Below are 18708 nucleotides of genomic sequence, written 5' to 3'. Positions count from 1 at the left end.
TGGTTCATCTGCCCTGCAAGGATCTGCCTGGGCCTCCTGTGGGGTGGGGTGACCTGAGCCCTCCCCCGGGCTAGGGAGCCAGGCACTGTGGGGCAGGAGGGGCCCTGGTCTGGGGCTTGCCATGCATCCTTCTCACCTCAGTGAAACAGAGTAGGAACCAGGCCATGGTGTGCAGCCCTACGGAAAAGCCCTCCTTGTGCTGATGGAAAGAGCAGAGGTGCTTGAGGCCCCCAAAATGTCTCCAAAACCTTCCTGCTCCACGGCTCAGGGACCCCTGGTAGATAGGCTTCCCTAAGGCCTGCCCTGCCAAAGCTCATCCCTGGTGCCAATGCTTCTGTCCCCTCCAGGAAAAGAAAGAGACATCAAACTGCAAACCTATGGAAAATCCCACAACTCAGGAGAGGTCCCAGCTGGGGTTTGGGCCTCCCCTCTGCCCCTGACCCATGGGATCCTCACCTCTGGGAAGGAGTTAGGAGGACCATCCATTCACCATATGTCACCTCAGGTCTGGCAAAGCTCTTCTGAGCACCAGCTCCTGAAGTTCCAGGAGCCTCTGGAGCTTAGGATAGCTGTGGAGATGGAACCCTGAGGCGCCCCCAGGAAGTCAGGCTGCTCCCCTGGTGTGGAGCTGGGAGAGCTGGGCAGGGGATGGTGACCCTGATCCTGAAGCCGCCCACCTCCCATCCAGTAGGGTCTTTGCCCTGGAAACAGGGAGTTGGGGAAGGGAATGTCCTCTGGAGACTGGCTGAACCCAGACAAGGCCATATGAGGCTGGCAGAGATACCAGGGTCGGGGTGGGGTGGAGGAAGCAACTGTCTCCTACACTGGGGTCAGGCCAGAGGGCACACAATGGGGATACAACTGCCATGTAGGCTTTGTCTGGCCATGGGCCAGGAGGATGGCTGGGAAGACAGCCACATGTGAGGCAGAAGGAGCATAGGAGAAAAAGGGTCACCTGGATAAGACCAAGCCAGAGGGGTGTGACTCCAGGACACAGAGAGGCTGAGACATCCTGTGTTGATGGAGACAAAGGCCTCTAGCTCAGGGTGTGGGGGTCCCTGGCCAGCCCTGGGCCCCTGAGGGACCCTTCGCAGGAGGGTCTCAACTGTCCTGGAGGTCGAAACCTGTTGGGGACTGAAGGCACCTTGCCCATGAGGTGGGATCACCCCTGTCTCAGTGGCCATCATCTGGCCGGGCAGTGTAGGGTCCATGGCCACTCTCCACCTCCCCTGCATCTTGTATTTCTCATTGTGCATTAGCTGGACCAGGGCCCAGAAGGCAGCCTCTGCATAGTTTGGTGAGCAGAACATGGTTCATGACCTTGCAGTAGCCCACCTCCTGGAAGTGCCTGGGTCACCATGAAAAGAGGTCACCTGATAGGACAGAGGGCACCTAAGAAGGCAGAGGTCACCTGGAAGGGCAGAGGTTACATGGAAGGGTCCAGGGGTGCAGCCTCTGTGCCCCTCCTGACGTGATGGGTGGGAAGTGAATGGATCCTGTGTGTCTCAGTGCACAGAGAGCTCCTGGAGAGACTCCTGCAGCATCCTAGCTCAAGTGGCCTCAGAGGGCACACGTCCAGGGCCCCTTACTAGGTGCAGGGCTGGGGAGGCCTCTGTGTGGGCTCAGTCATCACCCATGAATCTGTTCTCCCCCATCTGGGGCACTGATGACACGTGGTCCCAAGATGGGCCACGGGTGTCCATGCCCAGGGGGATGGTTGCTAGGTGCTCACCCCGGCATGGGTAGCCCGTGGAATCAGCTCAGCTGCCCTCCCTGGGGGAAGCAGCCTATGGGGTGGGGCCAAGAGGAAACAGATGTCTCAGGGACCCCCCTCCCTGTCCTCTGTCCTCTTCTGGGGTGCAAGGAAGGGAAACTGCTATCTCTGTCAAGTTTCTGATCAGTCATGTGGCTTCTTTGGGATCTGCACTCTCACTTTGACCACAGCCAGGTGCACCAGGCACCTCACTAACTACTGAAATATTTCTGCCAAGAGGAGCAACCTGTTCATTGCTGAGCTGGTGAGGTTTAGGGCAGCCCCATGGCTCCTTCTGACATGTGATGGACAGGTCCAGGCAGGGCCAGGAGTATGCACCCCACTCCTTTCCACCTCTGTCATCAAGGGAAGACCCCACCCCTTGCTCTGGTATCCCTGAGAGCAGCAAGCCTGAGCCCTACCCAGCTGTCCTGGTACATCACAAGGAAAGAAGCAGTGACACCTCTGAGCCTCTCCCACCTGTGGATGTGGGACCATGGCCTGGGCACAGCATTGCTTGGGAAAAGTCGATGTGTTAGAGACAGAGCAGGCCAGGAGTGCCAATGCCCCCTGCTGCCTGGGAGGGAGAAAAGAGTTCTATTTGTTTTCTGCTGATGCAGTCACCTCCAGCTTGTCACACAAACCCTGATAAGGAAACCCAGGCTGGACTAAAATGATGCCCCAATTCAGCATGGAGCTCTCCCAAGGGGCTCAGTTTTTATAACAGTGTTTGGTCAAATCCATATACAGTGAAATTCGAATATCTCAGCTGCTCAGCTGGGTGAGGTTTGTTTCCTCTGGCTGGTCTCCTGCTTTTGTTGTGCATACACAGAAGTACAGTTCCATGTCTGAACCACCCCGACAGCCACTCACAGTAGCAGCTTCCTTCTCAGAATCCCCAGCCTGTCCCCTCTGAGGCCAACCTCACTCCATCAGCCCCCTTCAACCACTGGTCTGTTCTCATCCTCTGTGGGTTGGCCTTTGACAGAAGGGCCGGTCTGCCTGCTGCCCCTGCAGTGTGCAGCCCGTGGGTCTAGCTTCTCTCACTTGCAAACTGTACTAAGGGCACTCCTGCTCCTGCCCAGTTGGGTATATCCCTCATCACTGAGCGGTCTTCTGTTTGCTGAGCGCACCACCCTGTCTTTATCTGCTGCCTTGTGGAAGACCATCCCATTTGTAGTTTTCAGTGGTTATGAATGAAGCAGTGAATGTGGCGCACAGGTCATTGTGAACATAAGTTTTGGAAGCAGTTCAGCTGGGTAAATATCTCTGAGCATGTGTGGTGGATGCCTGTTTAGCTTAGCAAGCAGGTGCCCAACTATCTTCCCAAGTGGCTGTGCCATGTTGTGCCCCCACCAGCCATGGTGAGGCTTCCTATGGTTCCATATACCGCTTCTACCTTCCCTGTGTGTGGTGTCATTCAAGAGTCCCACAGGTCCACCCAAAACCCGGCACGTCCTGGGGAGCACATTCACCATGCAGCCTTGTTTTGGCGGCTGCTACTGTGTCCTCAGGAGCCCAGAAGGTGCTCACAATGTAAGGCTGACTGATCCCTGGCCAGGAGAGCCCTTGGGCTCTTGGGGAGCTCTGTCATGCCCTCCTCTGGGTCCCCTGGTTCCCCTAGGGATCCCCCTTTCCATCTGCATTCCCCCATCTGTCCTGAGACTCTCTATCCCCCAGAAGTCTTGCATGACATTGTACTGCTGCCCAAGAGTGATGAGGTCTCTGAGGGCCAGGATCACATCCAGATCAAGCTGGTACATGTGCCGCAATGACAGCTTGCCCTGTGAAAGGAGTTTCTAGGTGTTCCTCTCTGGCCCTGTCTTTACTAGGGTTTGGTATTGAGGCTGAGCACTTTATAAAACAACTTGGGAGCTTCCATCTTCCTTGGTCTGTAAATCCCAGATAAGGAGCTCCAGCCCTGAGAAGGTCACAGGGAACTCAGCCCTGTTCAGCTCTGGTCCTGGCCATCCTACAAGGGTGGCCCTTGGGTTGTCCTTTGTGGAAAGCCTTTTTTCTCTTCCACATGAGACAGTTTTGCCTGGAAGTCATCCATTTTCTCAGTTTTCAAATGTTAGTGGCAGAAGCATTGGGGGGGATTTCAGGCCCAGGGTCTCAAAGACATTGCCACTGCCTCTGCCTGGATACCTCAGGACTGGCCAGAGCTCCCTACCTGGACACCTCAAGACTGGCTGGCACAGAGTGATTGACTCTGGCTATGACACCCTGTCCTAGGGCCCTTCCTCCACCTTCCCTCCATCCATGGAGCTTACTCTTTCTCAGACTCCAGCACTTGACCCTTTGCCCAGCCTGGACCTGCCAGGAATTCCCTACTGCCAAGTCTGCCATAGGACCAGATCCTGGGACCTCCCAACTTGGAATAAAGTTGAGAGATGGTACTTTCTAAAGGGAAAGGCTTATTGGAATTTGCACAACTGAAAGACTCTAGTAAAATATCGGATGTCAGGGTCACCCGCACATGCCAGCCTCCCTGCAAGACGCACTGCAGTGGCCACCCTATCAATAGACAGATGAGTAAAGGGTGGCCCAGAGAGGGAGGTGATTTGTCCAGAGGCACACAGCATACTGGAGCAGAAGATAAGCAGAATGCAGACGTCCTTCCCGCATGGCCATGTGCCTCCCGTGCTGCCTTTGCTGAGCCTAAGGGGCCTCCTTTCCCCCCTCCTCCCTTTTTCTTACTCCACCTTCTTGTAACCCCAGCTGGGCCTAGTGTTTCCAGCTAATGTTGAAATGGAACCTCAGGGGACTGAAGATCTTGGGAAAGGAAGAAGAGTGGGGAAAGGGGCAGGGGAATGCAGGGAAGAGATGAAGCCCTTCGAGGGGAGGGGAGCAAGGAATGGGAGGCCCACCGGCTGTCCTGGTCAGCTTGGGGTGGGGCTGCTCCTGGCACCTGTGCATTTTCACCAACACCCTTTCTTCTGACCCAGTGATCCCGGAAACCACAAACCCTCATTGGTCCCAGGGGAGTCAGCCTCTTTCTTCCCTCTGAAAGTGTGTGCTTCAGACCAGGAGGAGCTAAGTTAGTTGGTTGGTTCCAGCTCCTTAACCCTGGACACAGAGTTACTGCTGACAGCCCCAATCCAGCCAGAGCTCTGCTCTGTAGCCCTGGAGCTGGAGCTGGTGTGGGCCCAGGAGGTGGAACGCTGCCCTCCCAGGCCTACTCCCAGTGGCATTAAGAGGTCCCTGCAGGGGCAGGAGGGACTAGCAGCTGAGAGAGGTGCCCCAAACCCTTAGGGCCCTGGCTGGGGAAGGTGATTCAGTCTGGTGGGAGCAGGGCTTCTGGAACCAGGAACTGCAACCTGAGTTGGCGCTACCCTACCGCCATGTCACCTGGACAAAAACTGGACCCAATTCCGGACCGCTTCATCCTGCAGCCACCAGTCTTCCACCCGGTGAGCCACCGTTCTGCTCCAGGACCTCCTAGGTCTCTGGGCTCCTCCCCTCTAGCTGGGCCCACACTTCCAGGTGGTGAGTTGGAAAGGACTTCAGTCTTGGGCCTGCTTCACCAGCACCTGCCCTGGGTTTGGGAAGGCCCTCCTGAATTCAGCAAAGCAGCTGACCTGCTAATTCCTACTTTGGTGTGAATGACTGCTGGGTTCCCCGGGTCCCTGCATTTTGAAAATGGTGATGCCTGGAGCTTGGTGCTGCACCCCTATTGTGACCAGAGATGGGAGTAGGGGGTGGAAGGATCTTTGAGGGAAAACTGACTACCTCAAGGGCAAGGGCAGCCTGGTCTCCAGTCTGAAAGAGAGGGTCAGGTGGGACCTCCAACTCCAGGACTGAGGTAGGGTTTTCCCTTTCTCCTCCTGCTCAGGTGGAGACAGTAGATTTTCTAAAGCTGGGAAAGCCTTTACAGAAGGCCAAGCTCACAGCAGACACCCCTGCTACCTTTCTGCTAGTTGGTCCTCTCCTCCCATGAGACCTATATCTGCTCAGTTAATTGCAGGCCTGGAGGGAGCCTGGAACATGACAGCGACTGAGCTTCTGAGCCAGCTGAGCTGTAGGTGCTCTAGCAGGCAGGAATCCAAGGCCTCCTAAGTCCCCCTCATGCCTAAGCCATCAGCAGAATAGTGGCTGCAGGTTACAAGGACCCCTTGCTTGAGGCCAAGATCTCTTGCCTGGAGGACAGCACTGCTGGGTCTCAGCCCTTTTTAGGTTGTCTGGATTTCTAAAGTTGTTGGCAGTTGAAGGGACACAGGAAGGTGTCATGTGATGCCACCAGATGTGCACCTGCCCTACTGTTCAAACTCATTTCACAGACACCAGTGCAGAGTCCCCGCTGTGTGGAGCCAGGCACTGAGCCTGCAGAACTGGAAGACAGGCTTCAGCTTTGGAGGGCTGTGGACTCCCAGTAAGAACAGCCTGCCTGTCCCTCTGAGCCAGGGGCTGAGCAGGCCCTGTGAGCAAAATGCTCTGGGAGCTCAGAAGAGGGGAGAAGTAACCCAGGCGCCTGAGTGGATGATGTTGGAGGAGTCAGGGATAGGGGAGAGCACAGGAACAGCCCAGAAGAGGCAGGAAGGTAAAAGTGTTTCAGGAAGGTCGGCAGCTTCTATGTAGGGAAGGTGGACCTGAGAGGCCATTGTTAGGAGTCTCTCTGGGAGTCTGTAACAGGGTCAGCTCTCTGTTCCCACCTGTCCATCTTCATGCTTCCCAGCTCCTGTGCTCCAGGCATAAATAGTCCTCAGGAAGCCTGGATACCAGGCTTCTGGGGCCAGAGTGGCATCCAGTTGACAGCAAGCCTTGCTGAGGACATGGAAGCCCAGGAGTTGGGGGAGGAAGCTGGCTAGTGGCCAATGGGCCAGTGAGCCTAAAGTTTGCTTCCCTAGTATGTGGCTGTGGATGAAGGGCCAGAAAGGGGAAGTCAGTGGAGGAGACTGTTTCAGAGAAAGCTTGTTTTTCCCCAGAAGGATATCTGCTGTCTGGGGAGGGAAAGTTAAGTCTTCTTGGTCCTCTTCCCTCCTCACTTCCCTGTCAAACAGGCCCCAGGCCTTTTCTCTAACTCTGCCACCAATGGGTTTCTCCCCTTGTTCAGGTGATTCCTTATGTCACAACAATTTTTGGTGGCCTGCACACAGGCAAGATGGTCATGCTGCAGGGAGTGGTCCCTCCCGATGCACACAGGTAAGGGGGGTGGCCTGGGGGATGCTGAGCTCAGCCCTAGAGGCATCAGGCTTCTCTCTGCCCTCAGGGGTCTGGGGTCTCTGACCAGGACTGCACTTTGAGGGCCTCCCCTCTGGCCAGGTTTCAGGTGGACTTCCAGTGTGGCTGTAGCCTGTATCCCCGACCGGATATTGCCATCCACTTCAACCCTCGCTTCTACACCACCAAGCCCCATGTCATCTGCAACACCCTGTATGGTGGACGCTGGCAAAAGGAGGCCCGGTGGCCCCACCTGGCCCTGCAGAGAGGGGCCAGCTTCCTCATCCTCTTCCTCTTTGGGAATGAGGAAGTGAAGGTGAGCAGAAGAGGTGGGCATCTTTCCACCCTTCCTTCCTCAGTCTAACTCCCCTGTCACCGTGCAGAGTGGCACTAGCGGAGGGAAGGCTGCCCTGGGCCCACATGGCCCCAAGAAAGCTCTTTGGTGCCTGGCCCCAAAGAAGGCCTCGCTGCCCTAATCAGAGCAAGCAAACAGGGAGCACCCTCTATATGCCAGACGTGTTCCGAGCCCTTTAAGTTAACCAGCTCATTCAATCCTCACAGGAACCCCAGGAGGCAGACATTATGACTATTACCATCTCACATGGAGGGTGTGGGTGTCAGGGAAGGGAACAGAGGACTCCCCCACAAGGCTTTGACCTCTGATGTGGACTCCTGCCAAGAAGACAGGTGGCTGGGGGAAGGGGGACTTGTGGGATACAGGTTATCACCCAGCTCTCAGGCCTCAGTTTCCTCACCTGGACGGAATGCTCGTGATGCTGCAGTGTGCTGAGAAGCCACAAGGAGGCCCATGAGGAAGTGCCTTGTCCAGATCAGGAGAGGCACTAGAGGTGCCTTGGTCCCAAGGTCAACTCTGCAAGCTTCGGTGGGTTACCTGAGCTCCCCAAAGGCACTGCAAAATGTCCCTACCTCATAGAGTTGCTGTTATGTTAAAAGAGGAAACTCCAGGTAACAGTGCTCGGTGACGCCAGGCTGTTACATGTGCATTATGAACCCCATGCTCATTAGCTCCTGTCTCCCTCCAGGTGAGTGTGAATGGACAGCACTTTCTCCACTACCACTACCGGCTCCCACTGTCTCGTGTGGACACTCTGGGCATATTTGGTGACATCATGGTGAAGGCTGTTGGATTTCTGAACATCAATGTAAGTTTTTTTGGCCCAAGGCTTCTGACTTGGACAGGCAAGGGACCCCTCCCCAACCCCAGACTGAGAGAAGGAGGTGCCCTTTACCCCAGTAATAGCCCAGGAGGAGGAAATCCATGGAGCTGTCGGGTGTGAATGGGGTGAAGGGAGAGGGACATGACGGGAGAAATGGGGCCCTGGCAGCACAGCAGGAGCCTGCACTGGGTGTGGGCCAGTTAAGCACATTAGAGCCCAAACAGGCCGCAGCCAGTTCCATCATGCCCACCTGATGAGCTATTTCAAAATACGGACATCTGGGACCTGCCTCCAGAGAGCCTGATAAGTAAGCCTAAGTTGAGACCTAGGAATGGGAATGTTCAAAATGCCAAGTTTAGGGAGCACTGACCAGCCATGTAGGAGGCATGAGACCCTCCCAGGCATAGGCCAGAGGGCTTGCAAGGGTCCTGAGTGCTGTTGTTCTTTTTCCTTTTGAACAGCCATTTGCAGAGGGCAGCAGAGAGTACCCAGCTGGACATGTGAGTCTCCTGGGAGGAAGGGTGGGCAGCCAATAGCTGAGCCAGCTGGTCCTCCCTCTGCCATAGCCTGCCCTGCCTTGGCCTGCCAGGCTGCTATACCCTTGTTCAAGGATTGTCTGTCCCTGGCCTCACTGCTACAGTTGCCACGGTCATAGCTGGCTCTGCTTCCATCCCTGGAAGGTCTGAACTGGGTTCCCCAAGCAGATGGATGGGGATGGGCTACTGCCTGGAGAGGGCAGGGACCCCACATTCCTATTAGGAGATGCCTGCCCTTCAGTAGGATATTTCTATTCTCAGAGCAACCCTGCAAGGGGTGATGAGGCCTCTGTACTTGCCTAAGACCACACAGTGAGCAAGTGACAGATCCACGGTCCACTTCTTCCCCCTGTTCCATACCTGGAGAACCTCTGAATTCAAAAAGACCCCACTGGGGCCCCAGTGACTCATCTACTGCAAGAGAGAGACAAGCCCCAGATATCCCCAACTTATAAGAATAACAGTAAGAGTTTCCTTTGCACTGAGCAAATGCACATAGCCTTTATCCCCCTTTCTTTCTCTGACAGCCTTTCCTGCTAAGAAGCCCCAAGCTGGTGAGTGAGCCTCCCTCCTCCTTGCCCTGGAGGTACAGCTCCTGGCCTGCCCAGTGGGCAGGAGGGTTGGGCAGAGGCTAGAGAGCTGCAGAGGTGGGAAATGCCCTCAGCCTCAAGTTTTCCCTTCTTTGTAGAAAGCGTGGGCTGTGGGTGGTGGGCAGCTCCAGGCAGAAGCTCCAGCTTCGTTTGCCTTTCCTCCATTTATTCTGCACAGTTACTTGCTACTCCTGGTGCTAGGCCCAGTGCCAAGTTCTCAGATAGAGGCACAAGCCAGTCCCAGCCTTGTGGTTGCTCCTGAGCTGGTGGAAAAGGCTGTTGAGTGGCTGCTACAGTCTAGGGTGCAGCGAGGGAAGGAGGACATAATGCTTACCAGGGCACAGAGAGACACTAAGCTCAGCCTGAAGGGGGCGGGAAGGGTTTTGTCAACAGTGGGATCGCAGGAGGCCCAGCCTGCACCAGGCATCTAATAAAAGAGCTGCATCTCCTGGCTACAGTCCTGGAGGCAGAAACAAGCCTACTCCTGTGCTCTCCAGTTCCAGAGGAGGTGGCCCTCCCTGAGCCCTCTGTGAGAGGTCTTCTCAGTCGCTTCCCCTGTTCCTTCAGGAGGTGCCCTGCTTACGTGCTCTTCCCCAGGGTCTCTGGCCTGGGCAGGTCATCGTGGTGCGGGGACTGGTCTTGCAGGAGCCAAAGGAGTAAGTATCTAGTACCCACCTGGGAGCAGCACCTCTACTGGGCACATTCTTATAAAACACCCCCTCTCTTAATCTCTTGGCACTACCACTTACCTCCCTCTCATGGATAAGCACACAGAAGGGCAGAAAGGAAAGTAAGTTGCCCCAGGTCAGAAAGTCTATGAAAGTCTGTCCCAGTAGCTCCACCTGGGAGCATCTTCCCTACCAGCACATCTGGTCAGGCCAACTGGCCCCTTGTCACAGGTCCCAAGAAAGGAGCCCCATAAAAGGGCCTTTTCAGGTGCAGGATCCGGAAGGATGGGTCTCCCAGGGGGACACAATACACAGTTCAGCCAGGCTGCCCAGAAAGGAGGCTGCGACTTGGAGAGACACAATTATTAGGTGGACACTGCCCAGCTTCTCCTGCAGGGGCACTGAAGTGCAGACCCACTGCTCCAGAGTGGTTAGACAAGGGCCCACCTGCCTGCCCTGGAGAGATGCTTCAAATTTTATGACTTTTCTGGGCCAGATTGCCTGCATTGGCATCTGCCTAGGAGACTTACTGAGCAGATGCCAACCCAGGCAGTCCGGCCCAGTTTCCTTCTCTGTAAGAAGGGGATAATAATAATCCTGGCATCAGGACTGATGCTTAGCATAGTACAGGGCATGTAGTAAGTGCTCCACAGGGAAGGGAAGGGAGGACCCTGTGTTCTCCCCACTTTATTTTGTTTTTATTTTTTAAGTTACTGACTTCAGTAAATCCTTGCCCTGCATGCTCCTGATCACGCCTGTGAGTTTGGGGCAGGGGCAGGCACAGTACACAGCACCGGATAGCACAGGCAGGCTATGACTGGGTTGGATTGCTGGTGTGCCTCTTATAAACTGTGTGGTCTTAAGAAGGTCACTAAACCTCTCTGAGTCTGAGTTTCCCTATTGGAAAAAGGAGGAAGATAATCCCAACCTGATAAGGAAAATGGAAAGATGCCATTGGTAGAATGAATGCTTCCTCTCCCCAAAACTTGGAGGCCTGAGACCAGGTTCATCTCCTGGCTCAGAGTCACAAAGTCATTAGTGACATGGTTAGTGACACAGCTCTTTCCCAAGGCCAAGGGCCATGAAAGAACACTTGTGTTGTCAGAGGATCACATAAATATGGGGCACACTGCTGGGAGAGCCACAAAGTAGAAAGAATATTTCCATAAACCAAACTGTTTCAGATCTTCTGATTGTTTTTAAAGAGAACTTGTAAGCCATATTTCATATAAACTCTCTCAAGTTCTGAATATTGCATTAACTTAAAGATGAAGAATACTATGGGCAGAATATTCCTATAGGCCAGTTTGGCTGCGGTCCATAAACATCAAGACCTAGTATAGGGCCTGGGCTGTAGCAAGGTGCCACAGATACCTCTCCTGCTGCCACTATGTTCTGAAAGTAACAGATGGCTTGAATTGAATAGAGGAAGCAAAAGTTGGCAGGCATGGGGCTCATTTGCAGTTAAAATCCTTCCCTTTTTTCTACCCCAGCCCCTGCCCCACATCCACCATCAGTGGGGGCTCCGACTGCAGCCTCAGAGAGCTTCACAGCCATCCAAGGGAGCCCATCTAGGGCTGTGCTGGATAAGGGTGAGGTGGGGGATGCTGAGGCTCCCAGGAGTTCTCAGGCTATTGGGAAGACAGAGCCTTATCCGGGGGGGGGGCACAAACTGGGGGGCCTGACACTCTCCCAGCCACCATGAAGCTGGGGGCTCCATGGCCTTTACTCTCTAGGGTCCTAGACTTCCAAGTGTCTTCCCAAAGCTGCAGGGGATCCATACAAGACCCTGAAAGGCCAGCCCAGTACAGGCTTCCCCCACCTTGCTCCACTCCCTGCATGCTTCATGTCCTGTTGAGGAGCTGGTCAGCACCCACCCAGGGGCAGAGTGTCAAAGAAGGACACTCCGGAAGGTCCAGGACATGAAAAAGAATCAGGCTGCCCTATTGGGAAAGCAGGTGTCAGGCAGTAGGAAAAAAAACAAAACTCACATCTGGAGTCATAAATCCTAGTTCGTGTCCCAGCCTGACACCAAAAGCTCTGACCAGTGAGACAGCAAGTCACTTGACTTCTCATCCTCATCAGCCAAATGGGTGAGAGGACCTCACAGCACAGACATGGGGAGGACACCTGCCAAGTGCCAGGAATCACTACTGTTCAAGTTGTCCCCTTTGTTCCTGTTTGTATGTGTATATTGCCCTGTGAGGTAGAGATTATATTACACAGTAATATTTTTTAAACAGTAGGTCCCATCTGAGTGCTTGCTACGTGCAGGTGCTGTTTTAAGCACTTTACATATATTAATTCATTGAATTCTTATAACCACCCCCAAAGCAGGTACAATGTGATTATTATCCCACATCCAGATGAGGAAACTGAGGCACAGAGAGATTAAGGAACTTGACCAAGCTCACAGGACTAGAAAGTAGCAGAGCTGGCATTGAACCTGGGTAGCCTGGCTTTAACCACTAAGCTACTGGCAAAACATTTAAGACAATACCTGACACTTAGTTGGCATTCAAGAAATGTTAGCAACTACTATTATAATCCCCATTTACAGAGGGAGAAACTGAGGCTCAGGCTAGGTGATTTCCAACTCACCCTCCCAAGCCATAGTCCTCCCATCAGTAGATAGCAACACAGGAATTCAATTTCAGGTTCATCTGGGACTCTTTCCTTTACTCTGAGCTGTTCTGTGTCCAAGTGTCCAGCTCTGAGCCTGTCATAGACCTTAGCACTTGCTTTTGGAGGCAGAATCTTCTGGCCACACACCCACCTCACCCTCTCCCCTCAGGACTCAGTGATGGCCTCAGAGCAGCAGAAACTGGTCCTCTCCTCCCTCCTCCTTCTGCTTCCTGCAGTTTCACTCTGAGCCTGAGAGATGAGGCCGCCCAAGCTCACGTGACACTCAGGGCTTCCTTCCCAGACAGAATTCTGGCCTGGATCTCCCCATGGGGACGGAAGAAACTGATCTCTGCCCCCTTCCTTTTTCACCCCCAGCGATTCTTTGAGGTGGGTCAGAGCCAAATGGCCACATCCCTCTAGGATGACCACAGAGCTGAATTCCCACGATGACCTGGAAGACTATGGGGTCGATGCTGGGGTGGGTGAGCAGGGCAGATGTGCTGGGGCAGGGAGGAGGTCCATGTGATGGCCTTCAACCCTCTGAGCTGATGCCAGCACTCAGATTAATTAATGCGTGAGGTGGAGGACGGCAAGCACCAGCTTCACGAAAACACTCCCCTAATGTTCCCAACATACAGAACCGCTTCTCAGCAGGAAGTAACCCAGCTACAGTGAATAAACTGAGGCCAGGGCTGGGAAGATTCTGTCAAAGCCTGCAGTGGGCCGATGACAAGCTGGGCCATACCCTTTTCTCTCCAGCTCTGGGTTCCCCCTGAGGTTCAGTCTCTGCCTCCACTGAGGGAGGAGGGTGTTGCTAGGTAGTGTCAGGCAGGCGTGAGAGAGTCTGCCAGGAAGCCACCACCTGCTCATGCCCCCTCCCCAGGTGCTGCTCCTGTGCCAGGAGGGAGGGCTGCAGCTGGCACTCAATGGGCAGGAGCTGGGGGCCACCAGCCTCGGCCAGCAGGCTCTGGAGCGGCTGCGAGGCATCCGAGTCAGTGGAAGCGTCCAGCTCTACTGTGTCCACTACTGAGGGGAACTCTGGTCAAGGAAGAGGCCGGCCAGACAGTGCCCAGGGCCCCACAAAATGGGCCCTACTCTCCCCCACTTCATTAAACTGTTCACCTGTCGTCACCACATCAGGTCTGGTTGGCTTCTGGGTCACTAGATTGAGTCTGCTCCAGCTTTGGGCGGCCGGCAGAGGGCAGGCATGAGTTGGGAAGGCTTGTCTGACTGGGCCCCTGCCTCTGCCTTCAGGGCGAAGGAGTGCTCGAGGAGGCAGATTTTGAAGCCAAACAGAGGGACTCCAAAAAAGTGGCTTGAAGAATTTAGATGTTTATTTCCTTCTCACCTGAAGGGATTTGGGATCATCAGACGAGGAGGTCTTGACACGAAGAATGAACAGGCTTGACAGAGTCTGTGTTGGGGGACTAAAGAACTCTGGGAAGAGCCCTCCCAAGTAAACCTCAGGTCCTATATTTATTAAAACAGGAAGAAGTAGACAAAAGCTGCTAGTCCCATATTAGCACTGATTAGGGAGGACGTGGAGAAGGTCAGATAGAATGTTTTCACCTTTGGGCGACACCTATGGCTCAGTGGGTAGGATACTGCCCCATATACCAAGGGTGGCAGGTTCGCACCTGGCCCTGGCCAAACTGCAACAAAAAATAGCCAGGCGATGTGGCGGGTGCCTGTAATCCCCGCTAATCAGCAGACTGAGGCAAGAGAATCACCTAAGCTCAGGAGTTAGAGGTTGTTGTAGGCTGTGATGCCACAGTACTCTACTGAGGGCGATAAAGTGAGACTCTGTCTCTAAAAAAAAAAAAAAAGAAGAACATCTCCACCTTTGTTTTTGCAAAACCGCAGACCTTGAGCACAACCTCGGCCTCCAGCATCAAGAGACTTTTGGAATCTAAAGAATCTTTACCATAATTATTATTGCCACACTTCACATATACATTTTCTTTTGGAGGCCAGTTTCTCCTGTATATATACAACTCACATGCCATTCTTGTGATTCTCTAAGTCTCAAGCAGGAAGCGAGTCTTATGCTAAAGATCAGGGCTCAGTTTCCCCTATACTCACCTAGCAACTCTGGAGAAGATGGTCTAGGTCAGTGGGGCAGCTGGTCTCCCCGGGAACATTTGGGGTCTGTCCTAACTGTGGTTCCACCACCTCCATTGTTGGCATTGTCACTGTAGGCAGAGCTGAGGCTTGGTTGCCACCCCATCTTGGTTCAGGCCACTGAGAAGGTAAATTATAGAGACGGTGGACAAGACCCACTTGATCTCATAAGCCCCAAACTGGAGCTAGCACACATATCTACATTCACATTTCATCCTCAGGCACTTGAGTTCATGGTGTTCTCCATAGGACAGCCATGTGCCCAGCCTCAATGCTGTTACCATAAAAGACAGGAAGAATGACTTTGTGTGGATACCCAGACACAGAAAAAGGGACCTGCTGTTAAAATACTAATTTTATAAAGCGGGAAACTAAGGTTCGGAGAAGCTATGTAACTTACCAAGATCACACAGACAGTAAGTGATGATGCGAGGATTACAACCAGGGATTCTTTGTGTAGAGTGTGATGCTCTTAACTCCTGCCCTATAGCGCCTATAGGGTAACACACTAAAACTTTCAGATAAAGGTGGATGTGGGAGCCAAGGCTTGGAAGAGACCAAAGAAACTCACAAATTGAAAAGTATGAACAAGATAAAAGGGCAAACAACACCAAGGAAACAGAAAGGTTAAATGAAAAATAAGAATTTAATAATTGACTTGGCACCTGTGGCTCAAATGGCTAAGGCGTCAGCCATATACACCTGAGCTGGCGGGTTCGAATCCAGCCCAGGACCACCAAACAACAATGATGGCTGCAACCAAAAATTTGCCAGGCATTGTGGTGGGCACCTATAGTCCCAGCTACTTGGGAGGCAGAGGCAGGAGAATCACTTGAGCCCAGGAGTTGGAGGTTGCTGTGAGCTGTGATGCCACGGCACTCTACCCAGGGCGACAGCTTGAGGCTCTGTCTCAAAAAAAAAAAAATTTAATAATTATATATAATTTTACATATCATATAAAAATACATACTATATAACAGTGTGTATTATCCTATACAATAATATATATGGTATGGACTGAACATTTATGTCCCCCTCCAAATTCCAATGTTGAAATCCTAACATCAAGGGTGATGAGTTTAGCCTTTGGCTTCACCTTCATGAATGAGATTAGTATCTTTATAAAAGAAACCCCAGGGAGCCCCCTCCACCACATGAGGTCACAGCAAACAGATGCACATCTATAAACAGCAAAATGGATCCTCGCCAAACACTGAACCTGCCAACACCTTGATCTTGGATTGGATTTCCTAGCCTCAAGAACTATGACAAATAAATTTTTGTTGCTTATAAGTTACCCAGTTTAAACAGGCTAAGACAATATACTACATAACACATTATATACCATATTACCTATTATATTTGTATATTTTATATTTAAATATTTTGTATTTATGCATTATATTTATAAGTATTGAGAATTAGTAAATAGAAAGAATAAAAGTTAAAATATCATCCATCTCAATAGGCAAAACTGAGTTCTGTTTTGCTAAGAAATAAAATCTACTTGTACACTTGTACATTCTTGTACATTGCTTACAAGAAGCACTTCCCTTTTTTTTGAGACAGAGTTTCACTTAGTCACCCTGGAGTTGAGTGCTATGGCATCATAGCTCACAACAACCTCAAACTCTTGGGCTCAAGCGATTCTCTTGTCTCAACCTCCCAAGTAGCTGGGACTACAGGTGCTCACTACACGCCTGGCTAATTTTTCTATTTTTAATAAAGACAAGCTCTCCTTTTGCTCAGTCTGGTCTTGAACTACTGAACTCAGGCAATCCACCCTCCTCGGGCTCCCAGAGTGCTAGGATTACAGACGTGAGCACTTCTAAAGTAAGATGACAAGAAGGTTGTCTCTTCTAACTCTTAGCCACCTTGTGGAGGTATTATTTATTTAGTTGTTCACTTGTTTATTATCTCTCTTTCCCACAGAATGGTTTACTCCATCCAGGCAGGAGCCATACATGACTATTTTGCTGACCACAGTACCTAGTGCATTCCTTCAAACTATTAGGAATTCAAGCAACAATAATGATATCTGTATAGCATATTCTATGTGCCACCCACTGTTTGAAGCACCTTACACACATTTCATGAACTCTTCACCAGGGCCCTGTGTGCTATCTCCATTTTACAGATGAGAAACTGAAGCTTGGGGAGATTCAGTCTGGGCACAGAAAAACATTATACAAAGAAAGCAAGAGTGGTGATATGAATACTAAATGAACCATGAGTCAAAACCAAAAAACATCCACAGGGTCGGGGTGGGGGATGTTTTAGAATCCCAGACTGTATGTTTTGCACAGAAGAATTCAAGCCATAGACCTTTATGCTCTCTATGGTAGTGAGGCCAAAAGTCCCTGGGAATAAAAGGTGAATTTGAGGAACCCCCAATCATGCAGACGATGCTATCAGTTACACTGCAGTAACAAAACTCACATCTCAGTGGCAGAAAACAGGAAATGCTTATTTCCAAAGCCCACTATATATTCACGTGTCCACCGTAGGCTGGCTGGGGCTCTGCTTGTCATCACTGAGGTCCTATGATGGGGGAAGGCAGCCTCAATGGCAGAGGGAAAAGTGACCAAAGACCAAAATCTTCATGGGTTCGTAAAGCGCCTTCCCCAATGGCATGCGCAAGTCACATGGCCACACTGGAAAATACCTACTTTTCTTGGGCCTCGAAAGGGAGAGAACAAATATTTGTCAGTGGCACTACAGAGACTTTGACACATGATTCTCAGTACTTGGCAGATAAAGTAGACCAAGAAAAAAGAAAGGATATACAGGATTTGAATTATATTATCAAATAGCTGAAATGAATAGATATTTTTATAACTTTGTACCAAACAAGCAGAAAGTAATATTCTTTCGTCATGTCCATTTACCAAAATCTATCATGTATTTATAGTAAAGGAAAATTTTAGTAAGTTCCCCACAGTAGAGATTCTATAGCAAATATGCCCTTATCATAATCCAATAAATCTGGAACTCAGTGACAAAAAGATAACTGAGATGTGACCTCCTGCTAACTTGTCTTCTAGACAAGATCTAGAGCAAAGAAGAGGTGACAAGTGAGTGGGCACACAGACCCCAAGGCCCAGGAAAAGGAAGGGGTGTCAGCAACTCATCCCAGGCCCCACCCTGCTAAGCCCTGTGTTCTGTTCTTATCCCCTTGGCATTTCTGCTGTACCCTTAAAGTAAAAGCTAAAGTCTTAGAGGGTAGATCCCCATTCTTTTTTTTTTTTTCAGGCTACTATAAAGGTACAAACAACTGTCCCCCCACACAAAAGGTGTGCAAATACCCTTACATTGAGTCCATTAAGTGGCAGCACACCAATCCCCTCTCCTGCTCTCATCTTCCCCCTCCATCATTCCTCCTCCTCCCACCATGAATTGAATTGAGGTTTTTTCCTATGTTAGCATGAATTAAATTGTCTGATGACTTCATATTGTATTGAGTACATTGGTTATTTCCTTTTCCATTCTTGTGATACTTACTAAGAAGGATATGTTTCAACTCCATCCAACATTTTAACAATGTTGATTATTCCCAGCCAATAGCATGGTATGTTTTTCCATTTGTTAATGTCTTCAGCTATTTCTTTTCTTAGGGTTTCATAATTCTCTTTGTAGAGGTCCTTCACCTCTTTTGTTACGTATATTCCTGGGCGGGGGGGGGGGGGGGTTTGTTTGGGGTTTTTTTCCAGTTTTGGCCAGGGCTGGGTTTGAACCCTCCACCTCTGGTATGTGGTGCTGGCACCCTACTCCTTGAGCCACAGGCACCATTCAGTATTTCATTTTCTTTGAAGCTACTGTGAAGGGAATTATGTCTTCAATTAGCTTCTCAACTTGGCTGTTATTGGCATATACAAAGACTACTGATTTGTGGACATTGATTTTATACCCTGAGATTCTACTGTATTTCTGATCACTCCCAGGAGTTTTGTGGTTGAGTCTCTAGGGTTTTTTAAGTATAAGATCATATCATCAGCAAAGAGCAAGAGTTTGGGCTCGGCGCCTATAGCTCAACCAGCTAGGGCGCCGGCCACGTACACCTAAGGTGGCGGGTTCGAA

General features: G+C 51.3%; 1 protein-coding gene across 1 annotated transcript; it reads left to right on the top strand.

Moving 5' to 3' along the window:
• Positions 1–4715: 4715 nt before the first annotated feature.
• LGALS12 (galectin 12) lies at positions 4716–13540 on the top strand. Its single transcript, XM_003798690.1, has 9 exons — positions 4716–5166; positions 6807–6895; positions 7016–7229; positions 7957–8076; positions 8553–8591; positions 9155–9181; positions 9785–9873; positions 12747–12897; positions 13394–13540. Exons 1-9 carry the CDS (start codon positions 5098–5100, stop codon positions 13538–13540), a joined length of 945 nt encoding a protein of 314 aa, XP_003798738.1. The 5' UTR covers positions 4716–5097.
• Positions 13541–18708: the final 5168 nt, after the last annotated feature.

The sequence above is a fragment of the Otolemur garnettii genome, unplaced genomic scaffold, assembly GCF_000181295.1.
Source record: "Otolemur garnettii isolate 467f Iridium unplaced genomic scaffold, OtoGar3 scaffold00140, whole genome shotgun sequence".
In the NCBI taxonomy this organism is placed as follows: domain Eukaryota; kingdom Metazoa; phylum Chordata; class Mammalia; order Primates; family Galagidae; genus Otolemur; species Otolemur garnettii.
This window is presented reverse-complemented; position numbering and strand designations above follow the sequence as displayed.